At 39.5% G+C, this 17,535-nt stretch overlaps 1 protein-coding gene across 7 annotated transcripts in view; it reads right to left on the bottom strand.

Annotated features, from left to right (window-relative positions):
- jar (Myosin heavy chain 95F jaguar) overlaps window positions 1-17,535 on the bottom strand; it is a 192,226-nt gene continuing 174,691 nt past the window's right edge. For all 7 annotated transcript variants that reach the window (XM_070100242.1, XM_070100246.1, XM_070100245.1 and 4 more), the window contains 3 exons: window positions 16,937-17,066; window positions 14,245-14,327; window positions 1-4,388 (listed from right to left, as the gene is read on the bottom strand). In XM_070100242.1, the coding sequence (XP_069956343.1) occupies window positions 4,237-4,388; window positions 14,245-14,327; window positions 16,937-17,066 (365 nt within the window). In that variant the 3' untranslated portion in view covers window positions 1-4,236. The remainder of the gene's footprint in view (window positions 4,389-14,244; window positions 14,328-16,936; window positions 17,067-17,535) is intronic.

Below are 17,535 nucleotides of genomic sequence, written 5' to 3'. Positions count from 1 at the left end.
TAATTACTTCTATTTTATTTATATCTGGATATATAGCATTTCATACACATTTATACTACAGTATCTAAACATTCTGCAATTTCAGGTGATTATACTAGAATTTTCTTTACCAATCATTGCTATTTATGAATTATTTACTTTTTTACTGAAGGTATGTTCATAATGAAAGACTTCTAATGTATTCATATACGTACACAAAATACGAATACAATAATTTATAAATATTGTAAATTAAAATAATGTACAATATCATACAATAGGCTTCTCTTTCAAAAATATTTAACAAGATGACACAAAGTAAGTAACTTGCAAAAAAAAATTATACATGCACAATTTTTCATGTATAGAAGAATATTCATAAACATATTTAGCAAAATGTCTGTAGCTGCAAGTCAATCACAACAATACAGGTCTTAAGCTACAATGAACTTGTTAACCTGCTCCATAACCCATAGGAATCAGAGATTATGCCAAGTGTTCACAAACTGAGGTTAGATAACTCAGTTATTCCAAATTAGTTAGAAAATCAATATGAAGCACATACAGTGGTACCTCAGTATATGTCCGCTTTGGAATAAGTCCAACTTGGTATACATCCTGTTTGGACGCGAAAATATTTGCTTGGTATATGACCTTTGTTTGGAACATGATTCACGTGCTAGAACTTGTATGGGTCAAAATGAGTCACGACACCGCATGCTACCCTTGTGTACCTCTTGAGACAAAGCCACGACTGCCCACTATCATCAGTACGCCCGTTGCTACCATTCAGTGAACAACCTGTGCTGTAACACTGAATTTTTATGTGATTGTGTTTTTTTTTGTATAAATTTTTACTTAGAAAATGGTTAGGATCACCATGGAGGAGAAAAAAAAAAAAAGAGATTGTTGAAAAATATGAAGGTGGCACATGTATCAGGGATTTGGCTGCTGCATACTGTATGGCAAGAACAATGGTATCTAGATTTTTAGTAAAAGTCAAACCTGGTGAGCTTCAACCAGTTCCAAATAGGTAAAAAGAGGACAAGAGAGAAGGGGACTCTCCTTCCAAACAATAACATTTCCTCCTCCTCCCTTCTCAGCATTATCCTAGTAGGCACTCTACTCTTTCCAGCAAAGTAAAGTGAGGTTAAATTTGCATTTATTTCATTTAATTCTCTTGTATTTATGTATGTATTTTAGTATTAAGCAGTGTCTAAATTATTTTATACAACCCCATCAATGTATAATATGCCAATAACAATAGGATTTTTTTTCATGAGAACGGATTAATCGTTTTCCCTATACTGTATTTATGGGAAAATTCATTTAGTATACACCCTGTTTGGTATAAGTCCAAGGTCCTGGAATGGATTAAGGATGTATGTATACCAAGGTACCACTATATAGTAAAATGTAGTCTATATTGAGCCAATTTTAACACGTACAGCACTATGAGGATTCAAAATTGTTATTTTTATGCACTCACTCAAATTTAGATTTAACAATTCTGAAGAATATAAAATGCATCAGAGTAACTTTAATAAGAAAGGAATGACCGTACAGATGTAACCAGCAAAATGGATGCAGTTTACATGATCTAGGTAAAATTTTGTTAAGCAGACAAACAGGAAGAATAGCTTTGAGTTAAGGAAAGAGAAATTAAATAATGTATCAAACAGTGGAATGACTTAGTTCTACATACACAAGCCCAAAATGTATGTATACAGCAGATCCTCAGTTTTTTCCACAAACACTACATATGCACTTTTTGGCAAAAGCAACTGTCAAATTTTCTTAAAATAAATTGAAGCTATACATGTTTTCTTACTGACATTCATGAGTTTGCAAAGACTACAAAATTCTGCACCAGAATAAACTTAATCTAACTTTTGACAGCATTTACATGTAATTTTTTTTTTTTTTTTTTTTTATCACACCGGCCGATTCCCACCAAGGCAGGGTGGCCCGAAAAAGAAAAACTTTCACCATCATTCACTCCATCACTGTCTTGCCAGAAGGGTGCTTTACACTACAGTTTTTAAACTGCAACATTAACACCCCTTGAATTTACCTAACCTGTCTAAGGTTAAATTAACTTTTGATAGAATTTAACATCAGTCAGATACATTAGTTTTGTGTTCTGCAAGATTTCACACTAGCAGCATAAGTTAAGACATGCTTGGCCTGTTGGAAAACATTGATACCAAATAAGAGCAAAATCTGCACATTCTGACTAAAGCACAGCATGCACACACATACAGCATAAAAAATTAGCGAAAGAGTTCATTAACAATTTACACATTGTATATAAAACAAGATATTTTCTCCTGTTACATGGAGTCTTCAATAACTGATATAACATCTTTCATATCAAAGATCCTATATTTTTTTAAAAAGCTGTAGTTTATTTATATCAAATTTATTATGGGGAAGTACTAAACCCAATGGGGTCGTGTAGTGCCTGGAAAATGAGAGGCAATCTATTCCATTCAAAGGAAGGACAGGTTCCATTTCTTGGATAAAAAAAAAAAAAGTGCCTCAGTGGCATTAGGCACCTCCCTTGAGGGATATAGGTCAGATTCTATGGTAACTATCAAGGCGATGAAACAATCTGCTGACAGTTTTTTTTTCAAAGTCAAGAACATTAAAACAAATTACTGTATATATAACTTTATACTTTGGTTAATTTACAAATGCTCTTCCTTGGATCAATAGAAAATTACATAGGTTCTCTTGTTTTTAGAGGAATACATTGCAATTCTGTAAGCAAAAATAATCAGTGTGAACTATAAGAATACGTGACAACCCATCCCTATCTCCTTGAAAATGAGCTAAGACATAACATTTTACTGTAATTCTGTTGCTGAAGGACATTTAGTTTTTATAATTACATCCCAATAGCTAAATGTTTTTCTTATACTGAATAAAGAAAAAAATATTTACCCTTCATGATATAATAATGTGCCAAATCCGAAATCAAGGAAATAAGAGTTTGCCCCAAGCAACAACAGCTGTCAAGCATATCTACTCTCCATAATATATCACAATGTATGAACTTAGCTGCACCATCCCAAACATTACAAATCTTAACATCACAAACATTTACTACATAAAAACTTTCATAGAAAAATTACAGCAATAATTAACTTGTTACACAGTAATTGATAATACCATCACTGATACATAATCACTGTTTGAAGTTCGTGAATTATTACAACCAAATTTATTGATTAGACGCCACGACATATAATGCCCCTCCATACTGTATTAATAAACTGATTACTCGCTTATCTACTAATGTTTCCTTCTTAAGAATGAGTTTGACATTTTGTGTCAGTACTGACACATTTTCAGTTATTCCTGAATTGGCATTAACACCTGATCATTGTTAAATACCTTTTGAAACATGACAAAACATTATTCACTGTTCAGGATATAAACAACAAAATTGGTCACACCATTTCCCATGCAGAATATGTTGCAATTATTTTTTAATTCATTTACATGAGCAATAAGACAAATTCCTCCTTAGGCAATATCAACTAGTCTGTGTAAATGTTAATCTTCCTTACTCATAACTAGAAGAAATATTTTGCTGGAAAATTGACTTGACTGCAAAAATATCCTAGCAGATGTACTATAAATAAGGTTCAACTTTGAAGGCAATACAGGCAGTTTAAATCTGGGCACCATCACTGGTGATAACGTCATGAGAGCACCTTAAAAGCCTAACTTGTTTACAATAAAAAATATAGTCTTTTTAAATTAAAGTCCTTGATATTAAAATAATTTTCCCTGATAAATCACAATCTCTTTTCTAAAAGCCCATTATTCTTAGTGCATAAATATATGACATAGGTATACAGAAGTGAAAAAAAAAAAATCTTTATACGTACATGTATATTTGTTTTATAGCTGCAGTAACATGCTTCAGTATTCATAGAGCTGTTAAATTTCTAAGGTAAACTATTTTAATCTTTTTCTTTAGAGCACACTGGGAATACTGTACCAATTTTTTCTTTACCTTGATGTAGGCAATACAGCACTTGTGAAATATAGCTTTATTATAATCAGTGCCCTCAAAGAAACTCGTACTCTAGACCTTTATACCATCTGTTAAGATGCAGGCACTGTATTTATATTTTCATAAATTTATTGTTTTAATACCCTCTCACATTTTAACTGTAATTATAAAAATATAAAGAGTCATAATTCAATGACATCTTTAAAGAGAAAATCCACACATCTAAATTATTAACGTTTCCTGCCAACTGATCCCTCATAAGGTTTTCCACCATGGCGATTCCATTCTTTCTCATATTCATGCTCGAGGATTTCTGCACCACGCTTCCTTGTTAATCCTGTCTCATCCAGGCTGAGTTCACACATCTGCATATCATCACGGCCTGAAATGAGAAAGGTTGGAAACAAAGTTAATTATAATTTCTGGTATGATTAACCTCCTTAGAAGTTATTATTTAAAGGGAAGCTTGTATAAATCCATAGGGATCATACAACACCTGGGATATAGGAGGCAATCAGGTTTAATCCAAGGAAGAGGGAAAGGGGAGGTAGACAAGTTCAGTTCTCCAGATCAAGAGTCCCTCATCAGAATCAAGGAACTTCCCTTGAGGGGATGGAGCCCCTAGAGAAGTAAAAAAAAAATTTTTCCTCAATTCTGGACAAACTTATCCTCTTCAAGGGGGGCTCCTTGGTGTGGTGAAGAGGCTCTTGGTCTGAGGAATTAGACCTGTCGGTCTTCTTCCTCAGACCGAACCTAATTACCCCCCAATCTCCCCTCCCCTATCCCATCCTCCCCTTTTTCCTTTCCTCCTCCTCCTCCCCACCCCTACCTTTTGCCCTTCCTCTTTTTGGCCTTTGGGATTTCTCCCACAGGCGTGCTAGTTCCTAGGTAGGGGAAAGGATACCAGGGTCCATCCCATTCTGTTGAGGTTCTTGGCGGTGGCGTAGTTTGCCATGGAATCTGGATCGCCTGGAGATGTCCCGATCCCTCTCCGGTATCCCGGAGTAGCTTTGGGTGTCTTTCGTGTGACGGGTGTATCTCTGGAAGCCACCTTTCGGATTCCGGGGGTGGTGGCCGAAGGAGGTATGCTTTGTGGTGGATATCCGGCCGCCCTCTCTTTTGTCCACCGAGGTAGCTCGGCAGATGTGAGGTTGCTATGCCGGACTGCTGGTTTACTGGCATGAAGGGTAGGGTATGGCATGGGTTCCATGCTGCATCTGCGCTACTAGCGGTGCTGAGGTCCTCTTGGGCGAGGAGGGAGATTTCCGGCCCTTTCATTCCTCCTGAGAACTATTCCTCCCCGCTCCCCCCCTTTTTTATTCTTTTTTTTATTTTATTTTCTTCTTTCTTTTTTTTTTCTTAAAAACAAAAAGCAAAGGAGTAACCTAACCATGGAGAACCCAATCCATGAACCCACTACCCCCGGGCCCCTTCTTGATACCGCACCCCATTCTGACCCTGCCTTGTTTTTAGACCACTCTTCGGACACTCCTGATGCCTCTGTACCTCTTGCTGGTGCTGTTTCCTCACACGCTTCAGGTACCGGGGCTTCGACTGACTCCTTCGATTTGTCTGAACTCCGCTCTCCTTTGATTATGCTTCCGGCTTCTCCCTCCAGGGTACGGCAATTTTCGAATCGCCTGCCCATTTCACGCCGGACCAACTCCGGTCCTACTCCTAAACACCAACGTCAATCTCCTGATGATGCTCCTTCGTTACCTTCCCATTCTACTCGGAAAAGACTGACACGTCATGCACTCCCTCTCCACGCTCAGTTTCAGACCACACAATGGACTAAATTCTTTACTTTAAGACCGACTTCTTCTTCTGCCTACCTTTCTGACCATAGTATTGGCAAAGCGCTCCTGCGTCATGTTGGTAGAGATATTTCATTTCATGCTCTCAAGAGCGGTACGCGCATCGTCACTGTCCAGAATGCTACCCAAGCTCATGATCTTTCTCTCGTTTCGCATATAGACACTACTCCTATCACTATTGAAAAACATCTTTCTCTCAATTCTTGTAGTGGTACTGTCATTCTGCCCCATACCATAGTCCAACAGAATTTAAAGTCATGTGGCAATGACATTCTTGAACAGATGGAACTCCAGGATCTCCCAATCCTCAAAGTAGACACTTATGTCCTTCTTGCCCGTGGGCAGAGACGTTACCCTTGCAATGTAGCTCGTTTAACTTTTGACAGCCGAGAACTCCCGTCCTCTGTATATGTCACTGGACATCGGTTACAAGTTCGAAAGGTGATACCTACACCGCAACAGAGTAGAAATTGCTGGCGTTTTGGTCACCCAGCGAAATATTGCAGATCTATGGCCGAATGCCCAGTCTGTGGTGCCGACGACCATTCTAATACATCTTGCAGTCAACCTCCATCTTGCCTTAATTGTAATGAAGCTCACCCTTCGTACTCCCGCCGTTGCCAGGTCTACTTAAATGAACGTGAAATCCATTGCCTCAAAGAGGCAGAAGGTCTCCCTTATGCTATGGCAGTTACTCATCTCCGCCTCCAAGGGAGACTACCCCGTGTTTCTTATTCTCGTGTTTCAAAACATCCCCCCACTTCTGGGGTCCCATCTTCTGCAGCCTCCTCTGTTGTTACCCCTCCCATAGCCACTCCGGCATCTAATCCTTTTGCTGTCCTTGGCTCTGATGTCCCGACTACAACTCAGTCTGTTCTCACATCTTCGCGTCCTTCCTCACAAGCCCCAGTATCGACAAGATCTCGTACGACACCTAATACCAATCGCCCCTCTACTTCTCAGAAGTCCAAAAAATCCACATTGCTCAAATCTTCTTTGCCCCTTCCTTCCCTTCTTCCACCTCCACACTTTACCTTTCCAGTCTCTGTGCCTAGTTCTTCCCCTCTCTCTGGCTCTATTACAAGTGTGGAGATTCACCCTCCTCCTCATACTATGCCTTCCACCCCCGTCCCCTCCCAAGTTTCTCCCTCTTCTGCCACCTCCCAGGTTTCTGCCTCTTCTGTCCCCCCCCACACTTCATCTCCAGTCCCTTACACTCTTTCCTCCCCCTCTACTTTGGTCCAGTCCATTACTGTCCCAAGCTTTACTCACCCTCCCCCTTCTATCTCCAATATGGTCTCCCATACATCTTTGAATTCAGAAACACTTGAAGCCATTTCAGAATATATTGCAGACCAAACCTTCAATGGACACTGATTCACTTCCTGTTCCTTCCCTTCCCTCTCCTCCATCTTCAGAACCCCATTCTTCGCAACGCTCCGCTCCTTCGCTGCTTGAACGTCTTCCAATGCCACCAAACGTTGACTTTTCTAACCCCTCTAGTCCGTAGGTGCCTTTCCCTACAGATTCCTGGTATTTTCTTCATCGCCAATCATGGCCTATTTACAGTGGAATATCCGCGGCCTCAGGGGTAATCGGGGTGAGCTTCAGATGTTGCTTTCCAGGTTTTCCCCTGTTGGTACTTTTCGCACTCCCCTCAGCCCTTTCTGGTTCAGTCTCTTGCTGCCCTTTACCCTTTCACCATCCACTGCCCCGCTGTTATCCGTAACCTATTACTCATCCATCTCCCTTTTGCCACCTGATGCCCTCGCTTCCTTCCTGCCCTGCAGCGCTGTATAGTCCTTGTGGCTTAACGCTTCTTTTTGATTATTATAATAATAATAATCCCCTGTTGGTGCTTGCTTACAAGAACCAAAATTACACTCGGCTGTTTTCCAACCTATCTCAGGCTGTAATTTATTGTATTCTTCGGATCCTTTCTCAGATGGGACCTTTAATGAAAGTGCCCTTCTTCTACGCAATGATGTTCCATACTGTCAACTATTTGTCCATACCTCGCTGCATTACACTGCAGCCCATATCCACTTGAATAAGTGGTTTACAATATGTTCTTTATATCTCTCTCCTTCTTGAGCATTTTCTATCCCAGACTTTGCCTTTCTTGTTTCATCCTTACCACCACCACTTCTATTACTTGGTGATTTTAACGCCCACCATTTCCTCTGGGGGGGGGGTCTCATTGTGACTCACGTGGCATCCAGTTGGAGGCTTTTCTCGCCTCTCACTCCCTCCATGTTTTAAATACGGGTACTCCCACCCATTTTGATCCTCGTACTCATACTCTCTCTTGCATAGATCTATCAGTCTGCTCTTCCTCCACTGCACTAGACTTCACCTGGTCTGTTCTACCGGACTTACATGACAGCAATCATTTTCCAATCATTCTTACTTCTCCTTCCTATTCACTACCTTTCCGTAGCCCTCACTGGCAATTTGATCGGGCAAATTGGGATCTTTACTTGCAGCTCACTGCTTTTAGTGAGGTTCCTTCTTCATCCTCCATTGATGAGCTCCTACACCTCTTCTCGACGTCAGTTTATACCGCAGCTTCTCATTCTATACCCCAAACCTCAGGCAGGCATTCTCAGAAGTGCGTGCCTTGATGGTCTCCTGCTTGCGCTCGTGCAGTACGTTTGAAACGCGCTGCATGGAGCAGGTACTGGTACAATAGAACCGCTGAGAGACTTCTTGATTTTAAGCAGAAGCGTGAGATCGCTCGCCGTGTCATCCGTGAAGCTAAACGCACTTGCTGGCGAGACTATGTTTCCACCATCACCTCTGCTTCTTCTGAGTGCAGTCTGGAAAAAAAAGTGAGGAAATTGAGTGGTAAATACTCTCCTGACCCGGCTCCTGTTCGACGGGTCGCTGGTGTTGATGTAGCAAACCCTCTCGACGTTGCCATTGAACTTGGCACACACCTGGTCCGTATTTCCCGGGGGCTCCATCTATGCCCCTCGTTTCTTTCCTCAAAGTCTGCCAGAGAGTTAGTACCCTTGGACTTTTCTTCTCTCAGAGAAGAACAGTATAATGTGCCTTTTACACTTCAAGAACTGGAGGCAACGCTCTCAGCTTGCCGATCATCGGCAGCTGGGCCTGACGACATTCATACTCGTATGTTACAACATTTACATCAGTCAGCCCTTGTAGTCCTCTTACACCTCTTCAATCTTATTTGGGCACAAGGAGTTCTTCCCCAGCTGTGGAAATCTGCCATTGTTCTCCCTTTCCGCAAACCAGGTACTACAGGACATGATGCCTCCCACTATCGTCCCATCGCTCTTACTAGTGCAGTTTGCAAAGTGATGGAACGTCTCGTAAATCGACGTTTAATGTGGTATTTAGAGACACACAACAGTCTCTCCACTAGTCAATATGGCTTTCATAAGGGCCGTTCTACCATAGACCCCTTACTACGCTTGGATACGTATGTTCGTAATGCCTTTGTGAATAATCACTCAGTTATTGCCATATTTTTTGACCTTGAGAAGGCATATGACACAACTTGGAGGTATAATATTTTGGCCCAGGCCCACTCCTTAGGCCTCCGAGGCAATCTACCATCCTTCCTTAAGAACTTTTTAACTGACAGACATTACTGTGTTCGAGTCAATAATGTTCTTTCCCCGGACTTCGTCCAAGCTGAAGGTGTCCCTCAGGGATGTGTTCTAAGCCCAACACTTTTTCTCCTTGCTATAAATGATTTGACCTCTGTTCTTCCACCCAATATTTGGTCATCACTCTATGTTGATGACTTCGCTATTGCTTGTGCAGGCGCTGACTGTCATCTCATTGCAGTTTCTCTACAGCATGCGGTCGACCGTGTTTCCACTTGGGCCACCACGCATGGGTTTAAATTTTCAAGTACCGAAACTCACCAAATTACTTTCACTAGACGCTCTGTCATCTCCGATCATCCTTTGTATCTCTATGGCTCCCGTATCCCCGAACGCGATACAGTCAGGTTTCTAGGCCTTCTCTTTGACCGTAGGTTATCCTGGAAACCTCACATTACCTCTCTGAAGGCAACTTGTCACAGCCGGCTAAACCTTCTTAAAACCCTTGCTCATCTTTCCTGGGGAGCTGATCGTCGAACTCTGCTTCGCCTACATTCAGCCCTCGTTTTATCGAAACTCGATTATGGTGACCAGATTTATTCCGCGGCCTCTCCTGCTACTCTCTCTAGCCTTAACTCTATCCATCACCAAGGATTACGTTTGTGCCTTGGTGCTTTTCGCTCTTCCCCTGTTGAGAGCCTCTATACAGAAGCGAATGTTCCATCCTTGTCTGATCGCCGTGATGCCCATTGCCTTCGCTACTATGTACGCTCTCACGATCGCCACAATCCTTCCATTTATAGAATGGTCAATGATATTAGTAGTCATTCTTTATTTGTTCGCCGCCCCTGTTTTCTCCATCCCTTTTCTCTTCGCCTACATTCGCTCTTGCCTTCCCTTCAGTTACAACCTTTATATGTTCATGTAGCATCTCACTTTTCCCTACCCCCCTGGGAAGTTCCAGCTGTTCGGGTCTGTTCTTTCTCACTCCCTTGCTCGAAAGCCCAACTGCCTACGGTGGCTTCCCGCTCTCTTTTTCTTGATCACTTCCACTCTCATTCTCATGCCATCGCTGTGTACACAGATCGCTCTAAGTCTTCAGATGGCGTCGGATTCGCAGCAGTGTTTCCGGACAGTGTCGTGCGGGGGCATTTACTATCTTCGGCTAGCATTTTTACTGCTGAATTGTAGGCCATTCTTGCAGCAATTATTCGTATCGCATCTATGCCTGTGTCATCATTTGTGGTAGTCTCAGACTCCCTTAGTGCTCTACAGGCTATACGAAAATTTGATACATCTCGCCCCCTAGTTCTCCATATCCAACTTTGGCTACGCCGTATCTCTACCAAACATATTGTTTTTTGTTGGGTCCCTGGTCATGTCGACGTACAGGGCAATGAACAGGCAGACACTGCTGCGCGGTCAGCAGTACATGACCTACCAATTTCCTATAGAGGTGTTCCATTTCTGGACTATTTTGCTGCAATAGCTACCCACCTTCGCACCCGTTGGCAACAACGTTGGTCAACTCTGCTCGGTAACAAACTTCATTCTATTAAACCGAGCATAGGTTACTGGCCGTCTTCTTGTCATCAGTGTCGAGGTTGGGAGACCACTCTCTCCCGCCTTCGCATTGGCCACACTCGTCTTACTCATGAGTATCTCATAGAGAGGCACCCTGTACCTCTCTGTGAGCAGTGTCAAGTTCCAGTATCGATTAGCCACATTCTGTTAGACTGCCCTCTCTATCAACGAGCACGCAGAATTTACCTCCAACGCTGTCTTCGTTCTACTACTCTCTCTTTACCTTCCCTTCTTGCTGATGGACCCTCCTTTAATCCTGACTCTCTCATTGACTTCTTGACAACGACTGATTTACTCCACAAACTCTGATGATACTTTTCGCACTCCCCTCAGCCCTTTCTAGTTCAGTCTCTTGCTGCCCTTTACCCTTTCACCATCCATTGCCCCGCTGTTATCCGTAACCTATTACTCATCCATCTCCCTTTTGCCACCTGATGCCCTCGCTTCCTTCCTGCCCTGCAGCGCTGTATAGTCCTTGTGGCTTAGCGCTTCTTTTTATAATAATAATAATAATGGACAAACTTATTGCATATCAACATGTGAATGCCTCTTGCATTTTATGTATTGCATCACAAATAGCATAAATTCACATTTTTATAGATAGGCACTCAATAGAGTAAAAAAAAAAAAAAAAAAAAAAAAAAACTTACAGAAAAAAAATCATTAGTATGAAAAACTACTGCCATTACACTTACCAACTGGATGTGAACTATTTACTACACAACTTAGTAACAATTATTTATATATGTATATTTTTAATATTGTTACTACTGGCTTGGGGTACTGGTTATAGATTACTATTTAATATGCCTTAGGACTGAATCTGAATCCCCACTGTAGCATTAAAGTGGTTATTCATTGGCATCTGCAATTTCAATATTAAAATAATTCTGAGCCACAACTAAGTAAAGGGTTGTTGTTGCCACTGGCTTGAGGTTTCCTTATGGCTAAAAAAACACAACACATTTCTTGCATTCAAGAGAATGAAGTACAATAAGTAACTCTTGTTATCACACTTGCAACTTCTGCATACAAATTTTAGGTTCAGTGCTCAACTTGTAACAAAAAATTGTAACACTGTCATAAGATCTAACTGAAATTTCTAATGTAGAAAGGGCTAGAATACTGAATGTGAAAAACCCTAATTATTATTATAATCATAACCAAGCACTAAACCCACAAGGGTCAGCATAGCCTAAATAAAAACTGAAATGTATCATAATAGTAATCTAAGGTATTTAAAGTTTTAGAGCCGTAAAATGAAATTAAATATTTTCTAAACAGACTGATTTAGCACTAAGCTGGTGTTGATATACCAGTTTGTCTAAGTGGTTTATAGTGGTGATGTACCAGTTTGTCCAGGTTAATAGTGGTGATGCACTAGCACACACAATTCATAGTGCCTTTAAATTTACCATGCATTGGGGAAAATTAGGCTTAAACGTAAGAGAATAGGTCTTTGCAATGGGTGTATGTGTGCTGCATACATAAATTCCTGCCCCCACACACAGCATGATGGGAACAGTTACCCTCATGGCGTTTGTCAACCATGGCTTCCAGGCGTGAATCCCTTACTCTCACCTCAATTAACCACTTACTGTTAACAAATATAGGCATTATCTGTGAGAATAATGATTCTGATGTGGAGTTCAATGAGTTGGAGATGAATGGTAGTGAATTGAATGGCTATAATAATTCTTCAAACAATGCCAACCCACAACTCGAGCATAACACTATTGCTGCATTGACAAATTCTATCTCATTTGCAGCCTGGTAATCACAATCCTTAAATAGCACTAATTCCTCCTACTGAAAGAGATAAAGGTTCAGAGATGTGTGTGCTCACACCACAAGAAGACCTCTACAATGCAAAGATACAAGATACATCTATGTCTTGAGACACTACTGTGCCTTATCTTGTTTTGAAGCATTCCACACACACCACAAACTCAAGTGATTGCACAGTGCATATTCATTAGAAACAGTCAAAACTGAAGCATATAGAAATATTCTTGTATTGGGGTATGAGGTGCTATCAGAAAGTTCCTAGACTGCCATGACAAAAGTATAGGGTTACCCTATCACCTAGTTGAAGGTGTCTTCCTTGAAGTACTCTCCTTGAGAGACTATACACTGATCACAACACTTCTGTCACATCTTAAAACATTTCCTAATAGTATTTAGAGTGGCCTGCCATTATGCCTGAACCTCCTCCATATCAATAAAATGCCACCCCTTGAATGCCATTTTTATTTTTGGGAAGAGAAAGAAGTCACAGGGGTCTAGATGTGGGGAGTAGGGAGGGTGGGGGAAAACCGGCATGCTGTTTTTGGCAAGAACACAAAGATTTTTCTGGTCTTAAGCCAGCAAATGGAGGCACAATTTTCACAGCTGCTTGTATCACGATCAAATTTTCAGTCAAAATGCTTTGATATAATAAATTCCAACAGCACTTGCAATGCTCTGGATACTCTTATGACGATCTTCGCAAACAGCCTTCCTCACTTTTTCAATGCTGGTGTTTGTTTCTGATGTTAGATGATCAGATCATTCATCATGCTCAACTGACGTTCATCTTGCTCTGAATCGAGGAAAACCGTACAAAATATTATCCAACCCATTTCTTTGTCGCTAAATCCTTGCTGAAGGATTTTTTGAGTTTACTAGCTGTTTCACCGAGCTTGAAACAGAATTTCACACACACTCCATTCTTTCTTTTAAAGATGTCATTGTTTCATAATAGCAACACATTGATAACACGACAAAAAATGCCCATCTAACCTTAACAGAATGACTGACCACACTGAAATGTGCTGTGCTACTTCACAAAGGAGTGTATTACATAACATGATCTATGCAGCTGCCATATTTCACCCATGAAGTGCACAAAAATTTGAGTCAGGAACTTTTACACAGCACCTCATATATAAGTTAAATTGTTGTGGAATTTTGTGTGAAAAATTGTTTTTGCTACTAAATGAAAAACACAAGCAGTTCATAGAAAATCATGCTCTAATGTTTATTGAAAACCTCCCCATAAAATGCGTGAAAAAAAAAAATTTTTAGAAGAACGAGTGAGCGAGAGTATTGTAGTAAAGAGACAAACAGGTACTTAGGTAATAATTCATTTATACAGTAATTATACATATTTTCAACCCTGGAAAACGGGTGTAGGCACTGTGTACTGGTCTCTATTTGCAAGTAGTGTGTGCCTGAAAGAAAAAATGTTAAAATAATAAAAACCCACAACCCCTGAACTTACCTGCCACAAGTAAAATTGGTGGTTTGTCAGGGTGTAACTCCATCTGACGAGCAATCCAATCACCATCAAAATGAGCATACCACCTGTTGGACAGTCAGTTTCCCCTTTATAACAAAGACCTCTATATAACACAATCTACAGCTTGATAAAACCACATGTTCTTTACAATCATTAAATCATATAACATATACATGTACACCTACAAAAGACTTTGAAAATTCAAGGATGATATATAAACCCTAAAGACCCATTTGATGAATTTTTACTAAATCAAGAAATATTGCAAAGTTCATTAACATGGGAAATATGGGTTTTTTTTCTTGGATCTCCAAGGTAAGATTTATTTTCCAATCATTAAACCCCCTATAATGCTGTACTTCTATTGTTATTATATAATCAACAAAATGACAGAAAATATAAGTGTTAAACATTTAAAATATAAAAAATACAGTACAGCCTCTCCTTACTCAATGACAGAGTTCTGTTCCTAAGATGACATCGGTAAACAAATTTGTCGCTAAGTGAGGAGCATACTATAATGGTAGTGGGTTTGTGCCAGCCATCTTGATATTGTTTTAATGTCATCTTTGCACCATTTATAACATTTCTGGTATATTTTTAAACGTTTATACAGCAGTGTACTGTACATGTATATTGTAATAAACAAAATTGCGGAAATCCGCTCTAATATACATTATTTAGGTATGCATGCTGGTCAGAGAGCCCATCGTAAGTCCGAGTCATCAGTAAACGAGTACATTGCTAAGTGAGGAGAGGCTGTATTATAAAGAAGTTAATTAGGCAATATTTTACAACGAGTCATTACTATTTATGATTAAACTGCCAGAGCATTATGATATGAATGACTAAAAGTTGTGATTCTAGCTCCCAAAGCATTGAAAAGTTTATAAATAAATTAACATTTCATCAAAAATTAGAAGCCTACATGTAGTACAGGACACTTAGCTTGTTACTTTACTGCTTACTTAGTGACCTGACATTGTGGATGTGGACTAGCAGTAAAATTACTGCAGGAATGTAGTGTTGGGCAACTAATGGATTCCTAAGAATTAACAATATACTGGATCACTGAGAAATTCTGGCCTAAAATTCAAGTTATAAATGTGCAAAATGAATAGGTAGAAACATTGGTATTAATTTAATGGGATCTTAAGTCTGGAAATTCTTATGTTGGAAAGTCTTAAAAAGAGAAATGACTGTACTGTTTAATGTGAAATTTCATCAAATGGTTCATAATCATTTCCATTGTAGTACTACATGTAAATCATTGACTCGTGTCACTGTACTAACTAGTTATTAGAGAAGTATGCAAATTATAACATAAAATTTACAACATTCTTTACATGAAACATTTTCAAATTTTAATTTATTACAAAAATGATCAATATATATTTTAATGAAAAAACCTTTGAAGAAGAAAAAAGCATAAGCAAAGTTACATACAGAAGAATATTTTACATCTGGTGTTGCAGCAAACAGCAATGTAATACATCAATTCTACTTATTTTAAGCAGTATCTGTTTGAAAGTAATCAACCAACACAGTGGGAGTGGCCAACAGGGAAGGCCAATGAAAGATGATGGGAAGAGAGAGTGGAAGTGGGAGTGCTGAGGGAGAACATCAGCAGAAAGGGCAGGTCCAGGGAACAGTTTGTGTGTACGTGGCATGATCATCACTTCACTTTTATTTAATGTTCATTTCCAAGAAGGTGTACAGGAAATTAATGCATGGTAAACACATGGCAGCAGCTTTTAGTCAACTACCATAGTGTAGCTATGTTAAAATGGCAAGTCTCAGCCAGGGGCAACTAAGACATGGAGCCCATAATCTGTCTTGGAGGTGGGAAATACAATGCTTGCATTCTGAAGGATGGGTAGGGATGTTGAAGTTCAGAAGGCCATTTGAGTTGCAATGTTTGTGCTACTGAATGATTAGAATGTTCCCTTGTTGGGAGATTGGGAGATTGCCGTTTGTAGTAAAAATATCTTCCTTCCAATAAAAAAAGAAGTCTGCCTACAAGGTATAAGTATCTTTGCCGGAGAAATGAGTTTAAGAGAGGAAAAAGACATTTTATCATGAGAGCAAGTTAAACTGATGAAATCAGGGAGATGCTCTAATATATATTGTATCTTTTGGTCTCAGACTACACTGGTCTCACTTTAGCTATATTAAACTTAAGCATGTAGTGAGGCAGTGTTAATTTTGCTATTTTACAGCACATGTATAATATTAATATTTTAAAAGTATTGGCTGGTATCAGCAACTTTTTCACTAATACCTATACTATGGCACAACCCTAGAAGCTAGTACTGTAATTTTTCTTAAATATTTGAAATAATGAGCATATTATGAACTTTTCAAAGGTTGTATGTAGTATAATGTGCTGAAAATAATTTTTTAAGTTTTTCCACTGGGAACAGTGCTGTCAGAATTTTCATATGGAAGAGCCTGGTTAACTTTGCAGCAAGTCAATTAAATCATTAGGAAAGGAAAAGCCAAATCAATAAGACAAACAGAAGGAAAATGTGTGGGATTCTATGTAAATATACTGTATACTTTTGAACATATGAAAGCTAAGGAAAAACAACCATTTATGTTAACAGTGCTCATATTATATATAAAACACAAGATAAGTTGCAATGGCAACTGTTAATGAATCAACAGAACCTACCAGCCCTTCTGCTGCTGTTCACCACGATGCTGATCACTTGGTCGCACAAAGGGTATTCGGAAATATCGTTGGCTGTTGGTACTTCCTGGGGGGCTTACCTTGGGTGTAACACGGGGTGGGTTGGCCTTGGCTGTCAAAAATATTAGCAGTGAGCTTATAGCACTTGACTGGAAGTGTAAAATATGAAAGAAAAAATGTGGTATATAAAAGAAATGTTAACAAATGCAATGTGGAAGACAAAATAAATACAGCAAGCATTGAACACAGCAGAAGGCAATTAAACTTTTTTAATGCAAACACATATTCATCTTCAGAAAAAAAAAATTGTTAAGGGCAAAATTAAAGTTACCCTTTCTGAAACTTAAAAGTCATTGTGGTACAACCAATACCAATAGCAAATTGTTGCTCGAGAAAAATGACAGAAAATTAAAAATAATAAGGTAAACTTTTTGTTTCTTGTGTAACTGGTATAAAAAGGCAGGGTAACCCAACAACAAAAACACATTCACCATCATTCATTCAGTCGCTATCTTGCTAGGAGTGTGCTGACATTACAATTCAGATTATTTTCTGACTGCAACATCTCCACTCCTACTCTT

Source organism: Cherax quadricarinatus, chromosome 72 (assembly GCF_038502225.1).
Source record: "Cherax quadricarinatus isolate ZL_2023a chromosome 72, ASM3850222v1, whole genome shotgun sequence".
NCBI lineage: Eukaryota > Metazoa > Arthropoda > Malacostraca > Decapoda > Parastacidae > Cherax > Cherax quadricarinatus.
This window is presented reverse-complemented; position numbering and strand designations above follow the sequence as displayed.